Genomic DNA, 17,891 nt, shown 5'->3' on the forward strand with positions numbered 1-17,891 from the left:
GGCTGCATGTGTCAGCCCAGAAGGGCTGTGGCCTTTATGCCTCAGCCCAGCCATTGTGGCAAATGGTCGCCGTGCTGATGTTGGGGGAGCACTGGCAGGTACAGCACAGAGCTTTGGGAGGGTGGAGATGGATGATGAGCTGCCCATCCCACACAGCTATGCCCCATCTCTCATCAGACACAGTTCTACAGGTAGTTGACATCTTCATCTCTCCTCCTATTTCAGGCCATCTTTTCTGGTTCACCACCTTCCCACACACCTGCACTTGATAAATGCAGGTGTATTTTGGATATCCCCAGTTTCTCTTCACCAAAAACTTCATATACCAGAAGGCTCTGGGAAAATTATTCTTCCTAGAAATGGGGAGGGGGGAAAAAAGAAGCGGGGATGTGAAAGCCCTACTGTGTGCTCAGTGGCTCTCCCCTGCCATTCCTGTTGCTAAGGAGCTCCAGAAAGCAGGAGAGCATGACTGTGGAACCAGAGGGCTCCAGGCAGCAGGGCTGCTGGCATCTGGGGACATAGAGACGGGCAGGCAGCAGGCGTCCTCCCTGGCATGCTGCCCATGTGCATGTAGCGTACCTTCAGTAGAAAGGTCTGAATTGGGTGTTTGCCCACATCAAAGGTGAATGAGCCAAGGGGAACCTCCTTGTCTCTGTCCACATCCAGTCCCTTGTAAGCAAAGCACAAGGAGTGTCACTCATGCCACAAAAAGCAAAGTGTTGTCTCAGCACACGGCTATCCACCTGCACTGTCCTGGGGCCACCAGTTTCCAGCACAACCAGTCCCATACGGGATCTTTCCTTTCACAGCTTAAGCACTGTGCCAGGGCTGAGGGGAAGCCTCTGATGGGGGGAGTTAGGGTTGCAACCAGCACTTCTGACAGCTGCCACAATGCCTACAATATAGGGTTGTGGTTCTGCTTGGTATTCTGTTCTGGCCACATGAGATCCTGAACTCCACCACCTTGTGGTTGCTGCAACCAAGGCTGCCCTCAACCTTCACCACTTCAACCAGCTCGTCCTTGTTAGTAAGAACAAGATCCAGCAGCACTCCTCCCCTATTCATCCACCATTTGCATCAGGAAGTTATCACCAATGCACTGGAGGAACCTCCTGGACAGTGGCTGGCTGGCTGTGCATGCCCTCCAGCAGCTATCAGGGTAGTTAAAAATCCCCCACAGTAACCAGGGCCTGTAGTTGCAAGGCTGCTATCAGCTGCCTGTCAAAGGCCTTGTCAACTTAATCGTTCTGATCTGGTGGCCTGGAATAGACACCCACAATAGTATCACCCTGCCCCTTTGTTCTCACCCACAAACTCTCAACTCATTCTTCATCTGCCCATGGATACATTATTGTACTCCACCACCTCACCTTGCTGGCCTGTCTTTCCTGGAAGGACAGCCATCTGTGGCCACATTCCAGACATGTGAGCTGTCCCACCAGGTCTCTGTAATTGCCTCCAGGTCAAAATCCCCTGATCAAATATGGCTAACTCCTCCTAGTTACTCCCCATACCGTATGCATTGGCATACAGGCATTTTAGGGAGCAAGCTGAGCATGCCCATTTCATCTTAGGGATGTGGGAGGCCTCCCAATCTTCATCAATACTAGAGTGCTGCCCCACCCCTCTTTGAATCTAGGTTTAAGCTCTCCAGATGAGTCCTGCCAATTCCCACCCCAGAACCCTTTGGCCCCTGTGAGATAAACTTTTCCCCTGTATTATTATTGTTATTATTTTTTATTATTACTGCTAGGCCAGGTGTCTTATTAAACCAGCCATTACTAAAGAACCTAAAGCCCGAGGCACGTGTCTCAAATGAAGGCTCTGTTATCCAGTCCCAGTGTGCTGTGTTGTTACTGCCTGTGACTAAGATTTTGCATGATAAACATCTTACTGCCTCACTTCTTTTTTTTTCCAGGCCTTTCGTGTTCCTCCTTTTTGTCTTGAATGTCATCAGAAGGACATCCAGCAACATTAAGCACAAATACAAAAGGCAGGTACAGAGAAGCACTGCAGCTTTTGCTCTTTCCTTGTCTCCCTCCTTTAATATACGTGCAGAATAGGAATAGGTTTCCCTCTGAAAATGCTTCAAGGGAAAAGCATGGGAAAATTTCCTATGACTATTTTGATGACAAAATTCAAAGTGAAAAGCTTCATTCCATAAAGTGCTATAGTTTCAGTTTTGGAAATGGGAAGCCTAAGGGATTTTCTTGAGTTTTCAGCTGTTTCCTCTTTCAGAGCCATCAGTCCTTTTGTAGGCACATGAAAGCAATGCTTTGCTTTGTCTGGCTTTTGTTTTGGTTTGGGAATATTACATAGCTGATAAATAGCTGAGGGCAAGGAGCAGAGAAGTGAAGTCCAGAAAGAGATCTCTCTCTTTAGACTTTTACCTACTTATTCCAGTTTATACAGAGAAACTGGAAAGTTTTAAGACTGATACTTTGATCTCTGTTTTACATTTCACCTTAGGAGGACATACAATGTCTTTTTTAAGCAGAAAAATCTCAAGTGAGACTATTTCCCTCTGAAACCTTTAGCTACAGCAAAGTGCCAATGCCATTAAGAAGGCAGTCTGGCGCTGCTGATGCACGTTGTGTAGGTGCATGTTAAGATGATCAGCCCTCACAGTAGCGATGTAGCCCTGTAGGTCCAGGGTGACAGACTGTTGCTGAGAAGCCTTGTCCTTTTTAGCTGTGGAAGGAAGGAGGTGTCACTTCCAAGCTGAAGAACCTTTGTGATGATATAAAAGAGAAGGGACAGCTACAGTGACAAAATGAAGACTAAAGATGCTTTCAGAGCTGCTCTGTTTCCAGAAGGGAGATAAAAGTACCAAGCTGTGTAGGTCCAAGACATTGGAATAATACTTTAATGCTGAAAGATGCTTAATCAGCTTCATTTGTTAACAGGAAATGTTGCTTTATTCATCTTCAAGAAAGAAGCTGCATGGAAAAAAACAGGACCGAAATTTTTGTTGCATAATGGGTTTAAATGTGTGATGCTAATTAAACCCTAGGGGATCTGAGTGCTTTGCTTTTCCAAAGATTAGGATGTTTTATCTGTGACTAGTTTCTCTAGAGCGGCTGCCCTTTGAAGTGAATGCTGCTCGAATTTCAAGCATACACAGATCTCTGTCCCTATATGCTTCCAGTTTGCTCTTCTGGGATCCAGCCAAGGACCTGCATGTGGAGTTGGTGCCTCTTTCACAGGTGTTGCCTACCATGTGTGCAGTCTGCTTGGTAGCAAAGGTGTTTCTCAGAAGAGCAAGTACACCCAGAAATGCCCTGCAGAAAGTCTGTGGGAGATTCTAGGGCAGATGACCTCCCTTCTCTACCCCAGTAGGAGACCCAAGCAGGGGATCAGTGAGCATCCTGCTGCAGCTGTCACATTCCCTGTGCCTCAGCATGTAGAAATTGCATCGTGTGAGATTTGGCACGGGACAGTGTGATCCTCTGCCTTCCAGGCCCAGCACAGGCAAAAGTCAAGCGTCACCTCCTTTTCAGAAAGCAGATTTTGCCATTTTAGAGACTAGTCCTACTCCTTCATTGCTGGTGGAAGTCACTTCTGTCACTGAGAGAAGGAAAGAAAAAGGCAATTGCATTGCATGGCTCCATAAGAAACATGGCGCTGCCCTGTAGCTAGACTGACAGTGTTAGAGGACATACAAAGCCCAGAAGCTTGGCCTGAGGCAGGGGTAGGTGAATTCACCCTCTCTCATTTTCCTGTCAGCCTTATGACATCACTTGGCCTGTTTTCCTCTTGACTGCAGTTTCACAGTCTGCAGCCTGGGTTACACACAGCTGTGCCACAAGCAGAAAGTGCGGTGGAGCTTCAGTCAGCATTTCGCTTGCACACCCTGATGGTCTTTCTGCCAACCCATAGCAGTTATTCTGGAACCAGAAGCCCAATGAACAGTAGAGAAACACTGCTTCACCCAGCTGAATACCTCTTGCTGTTAAGTGCATGTTTTGCTAAATGGGGAAGAGATTCAGCCCAGACTAGGAGACAGTGTGGATTTCTCGTTGAACTGGGGATTTGGATTTTCTAGGTGAGGGGTGATATAAACAGGAAGAGTTGTTAGTTGCAGGGCTAGAGGATGGACAACAAAAACCAGTTTACACAGAAACAAGCAATGAAGCATTCCCAGAAGGTCAGTGTGACTTCCCAGAACCATCTAAACCACGGCAGCTCCTTAGGGCTGGCAGACCCACAGTGAAGCTGGAGCTGCTGGAAAGCAGCCAGTGGTCTGTTCCACTTCTCTTTTCTTGTGAACTCCCCCAGGAAGCTGCTTTGCCCCCTCTATTACTGCCATTTTCCTAGCCCTTGGCATTTTGACAACTCCATTTGCTGTTGATAAGATCTCTAGTAATTTTCCTCTGAGCAACTTTCAGATCTGTTCTTGGTTTGCATTGTTTTGGGTTTTTTTTCTTTTCTTTGTTATCTTTCACTTTTCTGGAAGCCCAAGGTCAGCAGCCCTGCTCCTTGCTGTCATGTTCACCATTCCTGGCAAGATATTCAAGGAAGAGCTTCCTAAAAGTGACAGGAATAAAGAAGCTTGAGGCATCGTGTTCCACATTTAATCATTGGTTTGTGCCCACGCTACTCACTAGGAAGGAGTCTAGGAAGGAAATTGGGCTTTTAAGACTTTTTGGTACATGTACAAAGTGTTACCAGTATTTCATCAGAAAAATATTAACGGGAAGGCAGCATAAAGCTCTCCTACAGATGGACTAATGGGCAAATACAATGGAAATATTATACAAGAGCCCCTGAGAGGCAGAGGGAAGGAAACCTTCTAATCTTCCATGTGTCAGCATGATGATCCTGTGCTTGATGTGAGGAAACACGAAGCAGATAAACAGGAAAAAGAAGAGGAAGCTGGCAAAGAAAAGTACAATAGGGAAAGAGTAGATCACCAAGTGCAAATGTACTGACTGGTTCCGATAGACATTTCTAACAATAGCAGGAAAAAGTCTGAAGAGGATTCTGCTTCAAGCAAATCTTAGGTCAAATGATGGGGGTATATTGCCATTCATCAACTCTTGTGAAATGTGGCAAAAGGAAATGTTGATTGTTTTGTGTATTTTTAATGAGATATTTGGATTGTTTTGTTTTTGTAACTATGCTACTCTATTGCCTGCCAACATTTATCACAGAATGGCTTAGGTTGGAGGGGGCCTTAAAGATCATCTGCTTCCAACCTCCATGCCATGGGCAGGGTTGCCAACCGCTAGACCAGGCTGCCCAGAGCCCCATCCAACCTAACCTGTGGAATGCCTCCAGAGATGGGGCATCCACAAACTCTCTGGGCAACCTGTTTCAGTGCCTCTGAACTCCCTGAGTAAAAAATTTCTTCTTAACATCTAACCTAAATCTACCCTCTTTAAGTTTGAAGCCATTCCTCCTTGTCCAGTCACTATCAGACAGTGTAAAGGGTTGGCCTCCCTCCTGCTTGTGGTTCCCTTCATGTACTGGAAGGCCACTATGTGGTCTCCCTGGAGCCTTCTCCAAACTAAACAAGCCCAGCTTCCTCTCTTTTTGATCATCCTTGTGGCCCTCTTTTGGATCTGCTCCAACAGCTCAGCATCCTTCCTGTACTGGGAGCCCTGGGTCTGGACAAGGTACTCCAGATGGGGCCTCAGAAGGGCAGAATAGAGGGAGACAGTAACATCCGTCTCCCTGCTGGCCACTCTTTTGATGCAGCCCAGAATACCATTGGCCTTCCAAGCTGCAAGAGCACACTGCTGACTCATGTCCAGCTTTTTGTCCACTCACGCACCCACTTTTTGAGCGTGTTCAGGTCCCTCTGGATGGCATCCCTCCGTTCTGTTGCGTCAGCTGCCCCACTCAGCTTGCTGTCATCAGCAACCCAGCTGAGGGTAGACTCCATCCTTTTGTCTATGTCATTGATAAAGATGTTGAAGAGCACCAGTCCCTGAGAGACACCACTCGTGACTGGCCTCCACCTGGGCACAGAGTCACTGACAGCAGCCCTCTGCCTATGACCATCCAAACAATCCAGCAAATAGTCTAGCTTTCATAGAATCATAGAATTACTCAGGTTGGAAAAGACCTTGAAGATCATCAAGTCCAACCGCAGCCTAACCAGTAGCCTATCTCTTTCTCTTTTTTTTTTCTTCCCGCAGTGGTGATGGGACACGCTGCCTTTCTCTGGATAGCTCTCCATTTTGTTGTTGCACTGTTCACATTGCACAGTTACCGCTCCTGGGCTGCTCACCAACACTGAGCAGGGGCTCTAAGCTACCTCAGAAGAGAGGCCCGGGACAAAGGGGGAAACGAGCAGAAAGCGCGTTTCATCGCCGTGCTTTTGCAAAGAAAAAAAGGTGAAAAAAAAGGATGAAAGCGGGTCGCTGTGGGTCCTCCGAAGACTCCTTAGGCTGGGCCTGCCCCCTCTTTCACACAGAAAGAGACGCCCCCGCCCCCGACCGCCGTCGCCCGTAGCAACGGGGCGGCCCGCTCCCGCCAGAGGGGGAGGCCGTTAGCGGCCGGGCGGGATGCGGGATGGCCGCGTCCATCTGCCCTGCGTGCGCCGAGCCCTGCGTGGAGCCGCGGCTGCTGCCCTGCCTGCACTCGCTGTGCGCGCCCTGCCTGCGGCGCCTGGGGACGCCGGGAGAGCCCAACCGGGCCGCTATCGCCCTCAGAGTGCTGTGCCCGCTGTGCGACGCCGAGGTGGCGCTGCCGCCGGGCGGCCTCGGGCAGCTCATCCCCGACTACACGGCGCTGGGGCGCGGCGGGGCCGCCGGCACGACGGGGTGCGACCTGTGCGCCGACGGAGCGGCTGCGAAACGCTGCCAGACCTGCGGGGCGCGCCTCTGCCTCTTCTGCTGCCAGGCCCACAGGTGAGGGCGGCGGTACTGGGGTTTATAGCCTGCCTGCAGGTGGGTTGAGGAGGTTGCCCTCACAGGGAGCGGAGGGGCGGCGCCTCTGGTGATAACGGCAGGGCCCGAGGGAACGGCATGGAGCTGTGCCAGGGGAGGGACGGCTGGGGGTCGGCATGAGCACACTACGAGAAAGAGAAGCCTTGCAGGTTGTGCTGTTGTGCTTTGGGGAAGAAATGGGGAGGTTATGGTGCTGTGGGGTTGTCTCCTGCTCTCCGCCTCCAGAGGTGTGAGTACAGAGGCACTCTGAGATGAAATAGCAGCCCTGACACTGACCCGACCTGACTGCTATGGTTGCCACCTCCCGATGCTCCTCACCTGTTGTGCCCACGGATCCTGCGTGCTCTCTCAGCATGTGCGTGAGGCCAGGATCCTACAGCTGTAGTGCTGTAGCTTTGCAGTGTGCAAGTCACTGTGGTGTTTAGTTCTGCTGGGAACCAAAGAAAAGGCAGGAGAGAGTCATATCACTAAGGCAGGAAGAAGAGGTGAGGTTCTGGTAGTGTGTGAGCAGGGAAGAGGAAGGCAGCACTGCAGAAGAGGAGTGACCAGAAGGCCAAATGGCCTTCTGAAGTGAAGAAGCAACAGGCACAGTCAGGAAAGCACTCAGTAACGTTGTCCTGGGAAGTCACAGCCAGAGTTAATCAGCTTGGCCTATTTGCTCAATTTTACTGCTTTTTTCCACTTAATAGCAGAGGCTTTCCACAGAAAGAACTGAGGCAAATTCCTCACCGCCCTTCCCCCTGCACGTATCAGTGCCTGTGAGGTGGCTCTGATTCTCAGTTACCTTTCCATAGGGCTTCAGTTTTCAGCATGCCATTCTGATGAGCTAATGCCTTATAACCCACGTTAGCTGCTGAAGAGTAATGAACAGAGACGTTGAATAGCAGCCCGCTGCATTGACAGAAATAGATGTGCAAGGTATTAAGCAGTGGGAGGTTTGTCCCAGTGACACACTTCCAGCCATATTTCGTGATATCATTTTTTCACCCCATTAGCAATCTGCAGACTTACACTTGCTTTCTCTTGATAGCAGAGCAGAACCAGGGCCAAGAAAAGCAATTTTGAAATGGTTTCCTGCTGTGCAAGGAAGATGTCCAAGGATCTGAGTGCCACCATTGTGCTCCTTGGAATAAGTGACTCTTAGGTGAAGTCAAGAGAGTGTAAATATGAAGGATGTAAGCAGATACTGCTGGAAGGCATTGAAAATGTGCTGGACCTGAGGGAAACTGCTGGGAAGCAAAAGGAATAGTGTAGTAGACCATGTCTTGCCCTGGGTCGAGGTTGCTGGGACAACACTAGAGTTTCGTTCTCGGTGAGTTTTTCATTGCTTGTGGCTCAGAGCTCCCTCTGCAACTGCCACCAAACAGCTTATTTATGTACAGTCATCAGTGCAGGAGGCAGGGAAGGAGAGGTGGCTTTTATTCCTGATCTGTAACTGGCTGCCGGTGTCCAAAATAGCAGAAAATGGAAACTCTCCAGTGGAACTATGTGCTGTGGTGGCTATCAGGGTCAAATAGGCTTTGTGTCCAACCCATCATCTTCTCTTAGTGGCATCTAACCAAAAGGACTCTTTGTATCCTCTTTTGTTTGGAGCCTTGTTCTCAAGAGATACAAGTCCTTCACGCAGAGTGAATTTCAGGGGAGATAGGCGTGAGCAGTGCACACTTTGACTTGCAGACTGGCATTTGTAAGCGCTCTTGGATGTTAGCATTTCGTATCCAATGTATGTAAATTTCTGTGTTTGCTGTCTTCCAGGAGACAGAAGAAGACTGCCTCCCATGTCGTGGTGGAGCTGGAGAGCACCAGGGATTGCAGCCAGGCTGGGAAGCCTTTCTTCTGCCCTTCCCATCCCTCAGAGGAGCTAGGGCTGTTCTGCGAGCAGTGTGACCAGCCTGTGTGTCAGGATTGTGTTGCAGAAAGGCACCGGCAGCACCCCTGTGACTTCACCAGCAACGCTGTGCACCGGCACGGGGACTCCCTGCGGGAGCTGCTGAGAAGCACCCAGCAGTGCATGAGAGCATTAGAAGATGTGCTGGGCCAGACTGATGGCGTGGGCAGTGCCATCCGCGCTCGTGCAGAGGCTGTGGCCACGGAGATCAATGTGTTTGCCAGAGGATATGTGAAAGCTATTGAAGAGCACCGGGACCGGCTGCTGAAGCAGCTGGAGGACCTGAAGGTGCAGAAGGAAAACCTGCTGCGCTTGCAGAAGGCCCAGCTGCAGCAGCTGTTGCTGGACATGAGGACAGGCGTGGAGTTCACGGAGCGCTTGCTGACAAGTGGCTCAGACCTGGGGATCCTCGTCACCAAAGGGGTGGTGACAAGCCGGCTGGCAAAGTTGAACAGTGCTGCTTCCAGCACCCACCCCTGCGTGGATGACAGCATTCAATTCTCTCCCCAGGAGAGGGCAGGGCAATGTCATGGCTACGAACTTTTTGGGGCTGTTATCTGCAAAGCTGTTGATCCAACCAAATGTACCCTGCATGGGGAAGGTAAAGGGGTGCCATACCACTTGCTGCTCCTTGAAGTCGCATCTTCATTTTCTCTGCTTGGGTGGTATGCAGCTTACGGCTCTGTTGGCTCATTGTCTTTACAGCATCTGAGAATGCCCAGGGAATAACTGGCATAGGTGGCTTCATGGATGTTTGCTTCCTAAGCCAGCAAACAGATAACGTTCAGACTAGCTTTCAGAGCACAGCCACCTCTGGCCTGTGCAGTGCACATGGGTGGACCCAGGGCTTACTCAGTCCTTTCTGTGTTACAGTGCAAGTGCTGAGGTCTCTAGGGCTCTGCACTGTACAGTGGGCTCTTCCTGCTCTTTCCTGGGTGCACGTGGCACCTTGAGGCCCACATGGAGGACACCAGCTGGGCTCAGAAGCGTAGTCAGGTGCCCACCTGGTTTGTGCAAACCTCTAGGAAAAGGCTGCCCATAACCTCCCACTGCCTCCAGCTGTACGTTCTGATCCCTGGTTGTCTATTTACATTTTCCTGTGGGTGGAGGGAGCCATATACCCCATCAGCGGAGTCCTAGGTGTGCTCTAACAGGATTGAAATATTACCACATGGGTGGGAGATAGGACTCAACAGCCGTAACTGCTTTCTTGACTTCTTCTCCACTTTCCAGATCTCCGCAGTGCTCGTCAGAATGAGCTGACGGGCTTTACCCTGCTCTGCAATGACACCATGGGGGAGCGGATGGGGAGAGGAGGAGAGGCCGTGATGGTCACCATCACCCACAAGGACAAGAAGGACTGGTGGGTATTTCACTAGATTACTCCCCAGTTTCTGAGTTTGCTTCTCTGTCTCCCTTATCCTGACTCCCTCCTTGTTTGGGCAGGTTTAAAGAAATCCTTCAACATCTGGGTCACTGTCTGAAGAAGTAAAGGCACAGTGGTTTTTTCCACCAGTGTAGAAGTGGTTTCTCGCAGTTGTATACAGCTGTGTGGAGCTTGACATTGTTGGCTCACGCTTCTATTGAATCTTTTAGTCATCTGAGACTTCTTAAAGGACTCAGCTTACTGTGAGTATTGCATAGTGAGCTGTTGCTCCTTCCATCTCTACCAGCAGTCACCCAGAGTTCCTGCTTTTGTTAAAACCTAATGAGCATAGGACATTGCAATGCCAGGAATGACCATTGTGAGCCATCAAGCTCCAGAACCTCTGGCAGCTGATTGAGGTGATGGAGGTGCCTGAACTTGTGTTCGCTGCTGATACTTCATCATGCTTTCTCCTTTTGTTGCAAGTGTTGAGCACTCTCACATCCCTGCAGGTTTTCTGGTGCATACGCTGCAGCTGAGTCAGGATGCGAGCACAATTGTTGCAGGGTTTCTTCTTGATGGGATGACCTGAAAAGAGACAGGATGTTAAACTTCCTTGATATGGGGAAGTATTGATGTGCTCATACAGAGACAGTGCTGGGTGCACAGATGATTGCCAGTGAAGGATCATCATTCTAGAAGATTGCTCCTTTGTACCTTCATTAGGTGCATACATGGTACGGGGAGGTGTGCATGTAAGGTTTATGTGGCTTTTGCTTGGTAAGGTAGAGGTTGCTGTGGCCACATGAACTCAGTTTCCTGTTCATGTGCATAAGCAGTTTTTACATCTGTTGCTTAAAGCTGTCTGGCTTCAGGGTGAGACACAGCAGCTGCTGAAGAGCCTGAAGTATCAGCATGCAGTTCATGGCAGGAAGTGATGCAGGCAGCCATATTGATGTGATGTGGTGGGGGATGGAGAATACAACCTACTGATCCATAAAGTTTTAGATGGCTGTTTTCTGGGGCACGAGAGACTTAACAGTGAAGATTAGGAAGATCACTTCCCTCTTTACAGAGCTGCCTGCTATTTTTTTTGTGGAAGGCCCTTTCTGTGAAGTAGGCATTCAGTTCCCGAGTAACTAGATTATGGTTTTTCCTGTCATTGTCCGCAAGTAGCGTGACACCCACTGAGCTTCATTTTGGGAAGGGGAATTGGCCATCAGGGACCTAGAGCTCCTCTGAGTGTCAAAGAGAAGAGCTGAGGTCATTGTATTTGGGACAGTAGTTGAAGCGATCCAGACTTACCCTGTTTATGCCCTGTCTTCCTCATAGGCTCCTCTAAAGGTAAACTGTTCTCTGAAACTATGCATTTTCCCACCTTTCTGAGGGCTCTTATCAGATGGGATAACCTGACCTGCAAGTGTTTTGTCAGTCATCTGTTCCTTCAGTGCTCTGGGTTGCTACAAATCCTTGCAGCACAGCTGGCTTGGTGTGACTTCCTTTATATGGGTACCGCAGCTCCCTGTAGCAGGTGTGTGTGAAAGCTACTCAGTACTTGCTTATGCAAGTAAGCATTGCGTATGCATCCTGTCAGGCTCACTCAAGACCCACAGCTGCTGAACAGGGGTGAGGATGAGGACTTGACCACAAATCTAGGGCCGAGCAGTAGTTCACAGAGCAATTTGCTGTCAGTCACTGACCACTTGGGCTTCTCTTTTTCTGTTCATAGTGCAGTCAAACCAACAGTGTGTGATAACGGTGATGGGACCTACCATATTTCCTACAGCCCCGAGGAGCCAGGCTTGTATGCTGTCTGCGTCTATGTGAAAGGGCAGCATGTACAGGTAGCAGTTCTTGTTTGTTTTGCACCGGTTCTTCTTTACGTGCTTTTCCTAAGTATTTGCTTTAAATCTTTCTAAGGATTGGTTTCTATCAGTTGGCAGCTAAAGACATGTCTTAGTGATCTGTGACTGACAGGATCGCCCAGCTTCTTTTTGGAAGTGCAGACATTACATCGGGTAGCATGCACTGCAGCAGCTTCTCTGCTTGCTTGTCCTCTGCAGGGCTCCCCATTCATTGTGATGGTGAAAAGCAAGTTCCGCAAACACCAGGGCATGTTCCACTGCTGCACGTTTTGCTCAAGTGGGGGGCAGAAAGCTGCTCGCTGTGCCTGTGGAGGGACTATGCCAGGTGAGTGTGCAGCTTTCTCTGTGCTACCGCTGTCAGGAGGATTTGTTACACTCAGAATCACGAGTGTAGATAGGTGTGAATCAGTAGTCTAGCTCAGCTCCTCCCTTGCTTGTGCACCAGGGCTGTGATAACTTGTGCGTGTATCTTCTGGTAGGAAGGGACTGCAGCTGTGAGAAACGCTGCAGGATGTGTTGGAGGTTTTTAAAGGACATCCCCTGTAAGAGACCTGAGTCAGCTCTGTGGGAGGTGTGGCAGGGCAGCTTCGTGCAAGGATCATCTGTCAGCCCTTCTCAGTGAGGCTGAGCACAACTGTGCTGCTGCAGTGCTGCCAACGTGGCAGCTTCCTGGCTGTGCTACACAGCGTCCAGTGTTTGTTGGAGAAGGCTCATTCCTTGTTTAGGATGAGAGTTCAATTCCCATATTTGTTTAACCTCAACTGGCTTCCTTGACCTTGGCCTGCGTGCTTCATTGTGTGTCCTGCATGCTTTTATTACACAACCAGCCTCTTCTCTGTTGTTTTTTTTCTTGTGCTTGCTCTGTATCCAGCTCTGGCCATAGCTGCAAGCAGCTGGCAGGAGGTTCTGAAGTCCCATGTCTTGCATTACTTGTAAGGCAAGAAGACAGAAACCTTCAGCTTTCCCCAGATATTGGAAGGGGGAAATCCCTTGTGGTTGTTCCCCTTTCTTTATGTGACTCTCTAACTCTGGTTTTAAATACGCGTGTGCCTCCCTTTCTTAGACAAATCCTGGAGCTGAAGCACTCTCCGAATGCTGGGATTTTCTGGCCTCCATTTAGGTCAAGTTGATGGTGCCTCTTCTCTTGCAGGTGGGTACCAAGGTTGTGGCCATGGACACAAGGGTCACCCTGGATGTCCCCATTGGTCATGCTGTGGACAAGTCAAAATGAGCTCGGAATGTCTGAGTGGGTTTCCCAGCGACAGATCACAGAGGAGTTTGCTCAGGACAGTGGAACTCTGAGCAGCCAGTTGAGCTTCTGTGTGCTCAGGGCCCTCCTGCTGTCTGCTGAATGAGTGAGCACATGCCACAGCTGCTGAAGAGCCATGTTGCCAGAAAACAACATGGTGACGAGTATGAACTGAGAATAGAGGGTGAGGGAAAATAAAACTGTGCCTTATATTCTACCTGGGGGTGTGAATGCAAGGTTGTTTTGTTCCTAAACAAGAGCAGTCTCCAGGAATTGTACCAGTGCCTGCACTTTTGACAACTCAAGACCTGTGGGTTCAGGCTCTGAGAGGAAACTTGAAGTCCTTGCTCACAGGAGGGTCGGTATGTGCCTCATTCTGCATGACAGTCAGTCTGCTGTCCTCAAAGTGGCCAAAGCTGCTTGTTGGGGGCACATTCCAGAAAGTTTGTGTTCATGCTTTGGAGAAGTCTGGCAGCCTCGGAATGGCTTCTGCCTTTACCTCCAGTACCCAGCTGGATTTTGGCATTGTATGTGTGCTGATAGTACACTTCACGCTCCTGGGAGCTGCTGTTCTGCTTGCAGCTCTCCTATTTTCTCCATGCGAGCTGCAGTCTCTCCATACACTCTCTCCATAAAGGAGGAGGAAGGCAGAGTAGTAATTTAACTGAAAGAAAACCCATGGCAGTGGTGGGAACAGGAACTGCAGTGCCACCTTTTGTCCATGGAGATAGTGTGGGGCACAACGCTGCTGGGGTGATACGGGATCCAGGAAAGCACCCAGCTCACCAAGGAAAGATTTGGGGCCAGCGTAACTATCTGTAGGAGCCATAGGTACAAGGTTGCAGTTAATCTGTCCCAAACGGGAAGAGCAGCACGTATTTGAAGCAGAACTCCTGGATTTGGTTTTCATGGCCCTGGCAATGCTCTGTTTAGAATGAGAGCTTGATCCAATTTCTTCATGGAAGGGATGGCTTATTCTCCTGGGTTTGTATGGTTGCTGCCAACCTGTAGCTGGGAAAGTAACACCTGTGATGAGGAAGAAGAGACACTGCCTGCCTGCTACTTGCCTGGGTGAAGCAGAATCCCCCATGTATCTTCTGGAACAAAACACATGCATGGCATTGATGCTGGGAACACTACTGCCCTGGGGGTAACCTCAGTCACAGGTATCCCTTTCTAGGGGCTTGTCATGCTGCCTGGGGAGTTGGGGTGGGGACGAGGGTCTGACTGTTGGTCGTTCTGTGAGAGGAATGCTGCTGTACTGTCAACAGTGAGGACCGGTTCTTGATTTCTGATGAATGGTTGCTGGGTTGTAAGTAGTAGAAATCGACACTTTCTGCCTGTTTGCTTAGACCTAGGAGACTAATTTATTGTTCTTTCCTCTTAAGAGGCCAGTTTAGGAACCTCTTCCAGCAAAGGAGACAGATAACTCTTATGCGAATGGCGTTTATAACTTGCCATTAATCATCCAGGAAGGGCTGCCAAGCAGGGGAAGGTTAGGCAGTTAAACCTCCAAGTTAGGCAATTTGAAGTCTCCAAATTGCTGACTCTGAAAATACAAAGTGAAAGTTGAATTGCAAGTAACCTTTAATGGAACAAAGCGTAACCCGTTCTTGTCCTTGCTCTGTGCTCAGAGTTACCAGAAGGTAGCACGAAAAGAAATGTCTCATCTGTCATTTTTTTTTGCCTTCCCACCCTTTCGTGTGTATTTTTTTATTGGAACTTCCATCCAGAGTTACAGAGGGAACACAAAGGCACAGGACTTCCCTCTAGGCACATAATTTCAGACTAAAAACATCAGAGTTCTCACAGACAGAGGAATGTGTTTTCATGTCAGGCCTTCTTCACACACCCAATGGCTGACATTTTCCAAGAAACTGGGGGAACTGATACCTGTGAACAGAAAACTTCAGAGAACTGCAGGTCAGCTTTGTCTGAGCTGTACGTTTGATACAGGGAGAGAAGCTTATGCACAGCATGGGCTGCTCAGCCTGCCAGGGCCAGGTCCTTGATACAGCAGTCTCAGGGATTGACTGCTACTGTGCTTTGGTGAAGAGAGCTGCATGTCCTGGGAGCCTGAAGAATTTTGCATAGAAAACATGTAATGACCTTAGCCCCTCCGTGGGGGTTAGATGCAGTTGTCCTCCATTACTTGCAAGAAGTTTGCCTTCAGTATTCCTTACTCCAAGTGTTTTGCCAATTGAGTATCATGCTTACCTACAGGAGTCTTGCACAGGTCCCCAGGAGCCCAAGAATGGTTTCCGCTGCTATGTTGGTGATCAGCCTTAAGCAATTGGTAGATGAGACTATGGTGGCATCCTGCTGGCTTGCATGATGTTATTATAGACCAGCTGGTCCTTCTTATGAAGACATTTTCAAGACAGGCGTATGCACAGTGCTGCAACAGTCCCCTCAGCATGGAAGACTCCAGAGAGGGTGTATCTAGGGCAGCGTATCAGGGTATCATAGGGCATCTTTCCTATCTCAGAGGAGGCAAAGCACACCCAGTGGCACAGCTGTGCTTGTACCTCCATGCACGAGTGTCTGGTTTGTCCCCAGAAGGTCACCGGAGCACAGAAGCTGGCTCAGCTGGGCTTCTTGGCTTTTCCAAGGCAGAAGGCAGTCCGCAGGAGTGCACTGACCACATGGGGTCCCACATCAGGGCAGACCCTGGCAGGAGCACGCAGGTTGTGTAGGTGGATTTACCAGCTTCTAGCTCAACATGGCTCATCACCACGTTTTGAAATAGGAGAGCTTGTTCTGACTGGTGCTGCTTCCTTCTTCCCTTCAAGGTCAGGTGAGGCCAAGTACAGGTAGAGCCGATAAGGCAGCCTTCAGGGTGGCTCTGCTGGTGCCTCTCAAGCACCTCAGCGCTATGTTTTGCATGTGCCTCCCACAGGCCACTTCTTGGGCTCTGCAACTAGTACTGAAAGGAGTGGTGGCGCAGTGGTAGAATTGCCGCTTGCAACACCAGAGGCCCGGGGTTCGAATCCCCCTGTAGCGCAAGTGGCAGAAGTGCTGCTCTGCTACACAGAGGGCTCGAATCCCGGGAGTTGGACTCGATGATCTCTAAGGTCCCTTCCAACTCGCACGATACTATGATACTATGATACTATGATACCTAGTTTGCACAGTAGGCAACTGTAAATCAGGTCCCACTGAGGGCAGCAGGATGTTTCTTGAAGTCTTTTTCCCACTGCATCGCTGTGTCCCAGAACTACTCTTTGCTTCTAGTAACACCATACCAGTTTATGATAAGTTGAGTAATCAGCAGAATGCTATAAAATAAATCAGATCTCTTCAGATTAAAGAGTTATTTCAGGCTAAAGCAGAGGGGAAGTAAAAGCTGTATGTGTTTTAAGTTGAAACTATTGCAAAAATCAAAGAGATCTGAAGAAGGCAGTGATGATCAAGTGAAATATTTCCCCCCCTCTGTTTTATTTGAGGCTGTGGGGTGATGGATGAGCTGTCAGTAGCAGCTGGAACTGGAGCACTGGAAGTAGGCCCTGCACACATCTCTGCCACAGGCCTTTCTAGGGGTGTTCAGGCATCTCCTCTACTTGTACAGCAATTACCTTAGCAGTCACGCACTCCTACTGAAATAAATCAAGAATTCCAACAGCAAACAAACCCACTGTTGAAAGGAGAAGGTCCCAGCCTGTCTCCTCTGTCCTGCAGGCCAAGCAGTCCCATCCCAACACAAGTAACTCTGGATGTGGCACTCCTCTGACCTGATAGACAGCCAGTTCAGCCTCCTAACCCAGCAGGAAAACATCTGCTTTCTAATTTGCCTTTGCTTCCTACTGGGTTGCTAGGCATAGTGCAAATTCAGATATGCACTCTTATCAGTGCAAGGTAGTAAGACATAGGAGAAGGACCCACACAAGCTGTGGCATGTAATCAGCCTGGTGTGAGGAGGTTGGAAGTGATGACTTCTGGGTGCTAAATGCTTTAGAATACTTGGTTGACTTCAATGCATGCATATACGAGAGCCACAGCCACTTAGAGCTCTCTCACTGTTGTCTAGGAAGTCTGCTATGTGTCATGTCCTGTGTCTGGATACATTCATTCCTTGTAGCCGTTAATGGGCTGTTTTAGAGTTGAACTGTGATCCAAAAGATTCAGCACACACACAACTGACATCTTGCGCATACACCGTGAGGTGCTTACCGTGTTCCTTAGAGCATCTTAAGCTCTCCTGAACGTCACTCAGTCTTTGCTTCTGGTTTGGTCACTGTTGTGTTGATTATATGCTGGCCTCTGGTTGTTGCAGAGAAAGTAATTTGCTTTGTTTGTTGAGCTGTTAGCTCCTAGTAACCATCCAAACTGACTGGAGGTATCTAAGGACTGTGAAAAAATCCCCCTTTCCCCATTTTCCCTGGAACACAGTCCACATGTAAATAACAGGATATTCTGGTTCCCTTTCAGGAAAGTGGTGCAAGCTGCCTCCCCTTCTCTGGTCTTTCACAATCTCTGCCCTACTCAACCTCTTCAACCCCAAGAACCACTCAGTCCAACCCCAGCCTTGAGTGAGAACAAGCACAGAGGGAAAGACTTGGAAAGTCTGGTCCACATTCTTCTACATGCTCTCATGTCCACAGCTCTGAGAGGAAAGAGTGGTTTTGTC

General features: G+C 49.3%; 1 protein-coding gene across 3 annotated transcripts; it reads left to right on the forward strand.

Annotated features, from left to right (window-relative positions):
• Positions 1-6,439: 6,439 nt before the first annotated feature.
• On the forward strand, positions 6,440-17,799 carry TRIM45 (tripartite motif containing 45). Of its 3 annotated transcripts, XR_011903650.1 has the most exons (7): positions 6,440-6,857; positions 8,652-9,385; positions 10,018-10,147; positions 11,880-11,994; positions 12,214-12,340; positions 13,079-13,165; positions 17,693-17,799. XR_011903650.1 is itself a non-coding variant. In XM_072337048.1 (6 exons), the coding sequence occupies exons 1-6, from the start codon at positions 6,520-6,522 to the stop codon at positions 13,315-13,317; spliced, it is 1,596 nt and encodes a 531-aa protein (XP_072193149.1). In that variant the 5' UTR covers positions 6,440-6,519; the 3' UTR covers positions 13,318-13,722. The 3 variants fall into 3 exon arrangements, 2 of the variants coding, with proteins under 2 accessions (XP_072193149.1, XP_072193161.1); XM_072337048.1 differs by lacking the exons at positions 13,079-13,165; positions 17,693-17,799 and adding an exon at positions 13,166-13,722; XM_072337060.1 differs by lacking the exons at positions 11,880-11,994; positions 12,214-12,340; positions 13,079-13,165; positions 17,693-17,799 and adding an exon at positions 13,166-13,722.
• The last annotated feature ends 92 nt before the right edge of the window (positions 17,800-17,891 follow it).

This window comes from Excalfactoria chinensis, chromosome 1 (assembly GCF_039878825.1).
Source record: "Excalfactoria chinensis isolate bCotChi1 chromosome 1, bCotChi1.hap2, whole genome shotgun sequence".
Classification (NCBI taxonomy): Eukaryota; Metazoa; Chordata; class Aves; order Galliformes; family Phasianidae; genus Excalfactoria; species Excalfactoria chinensis.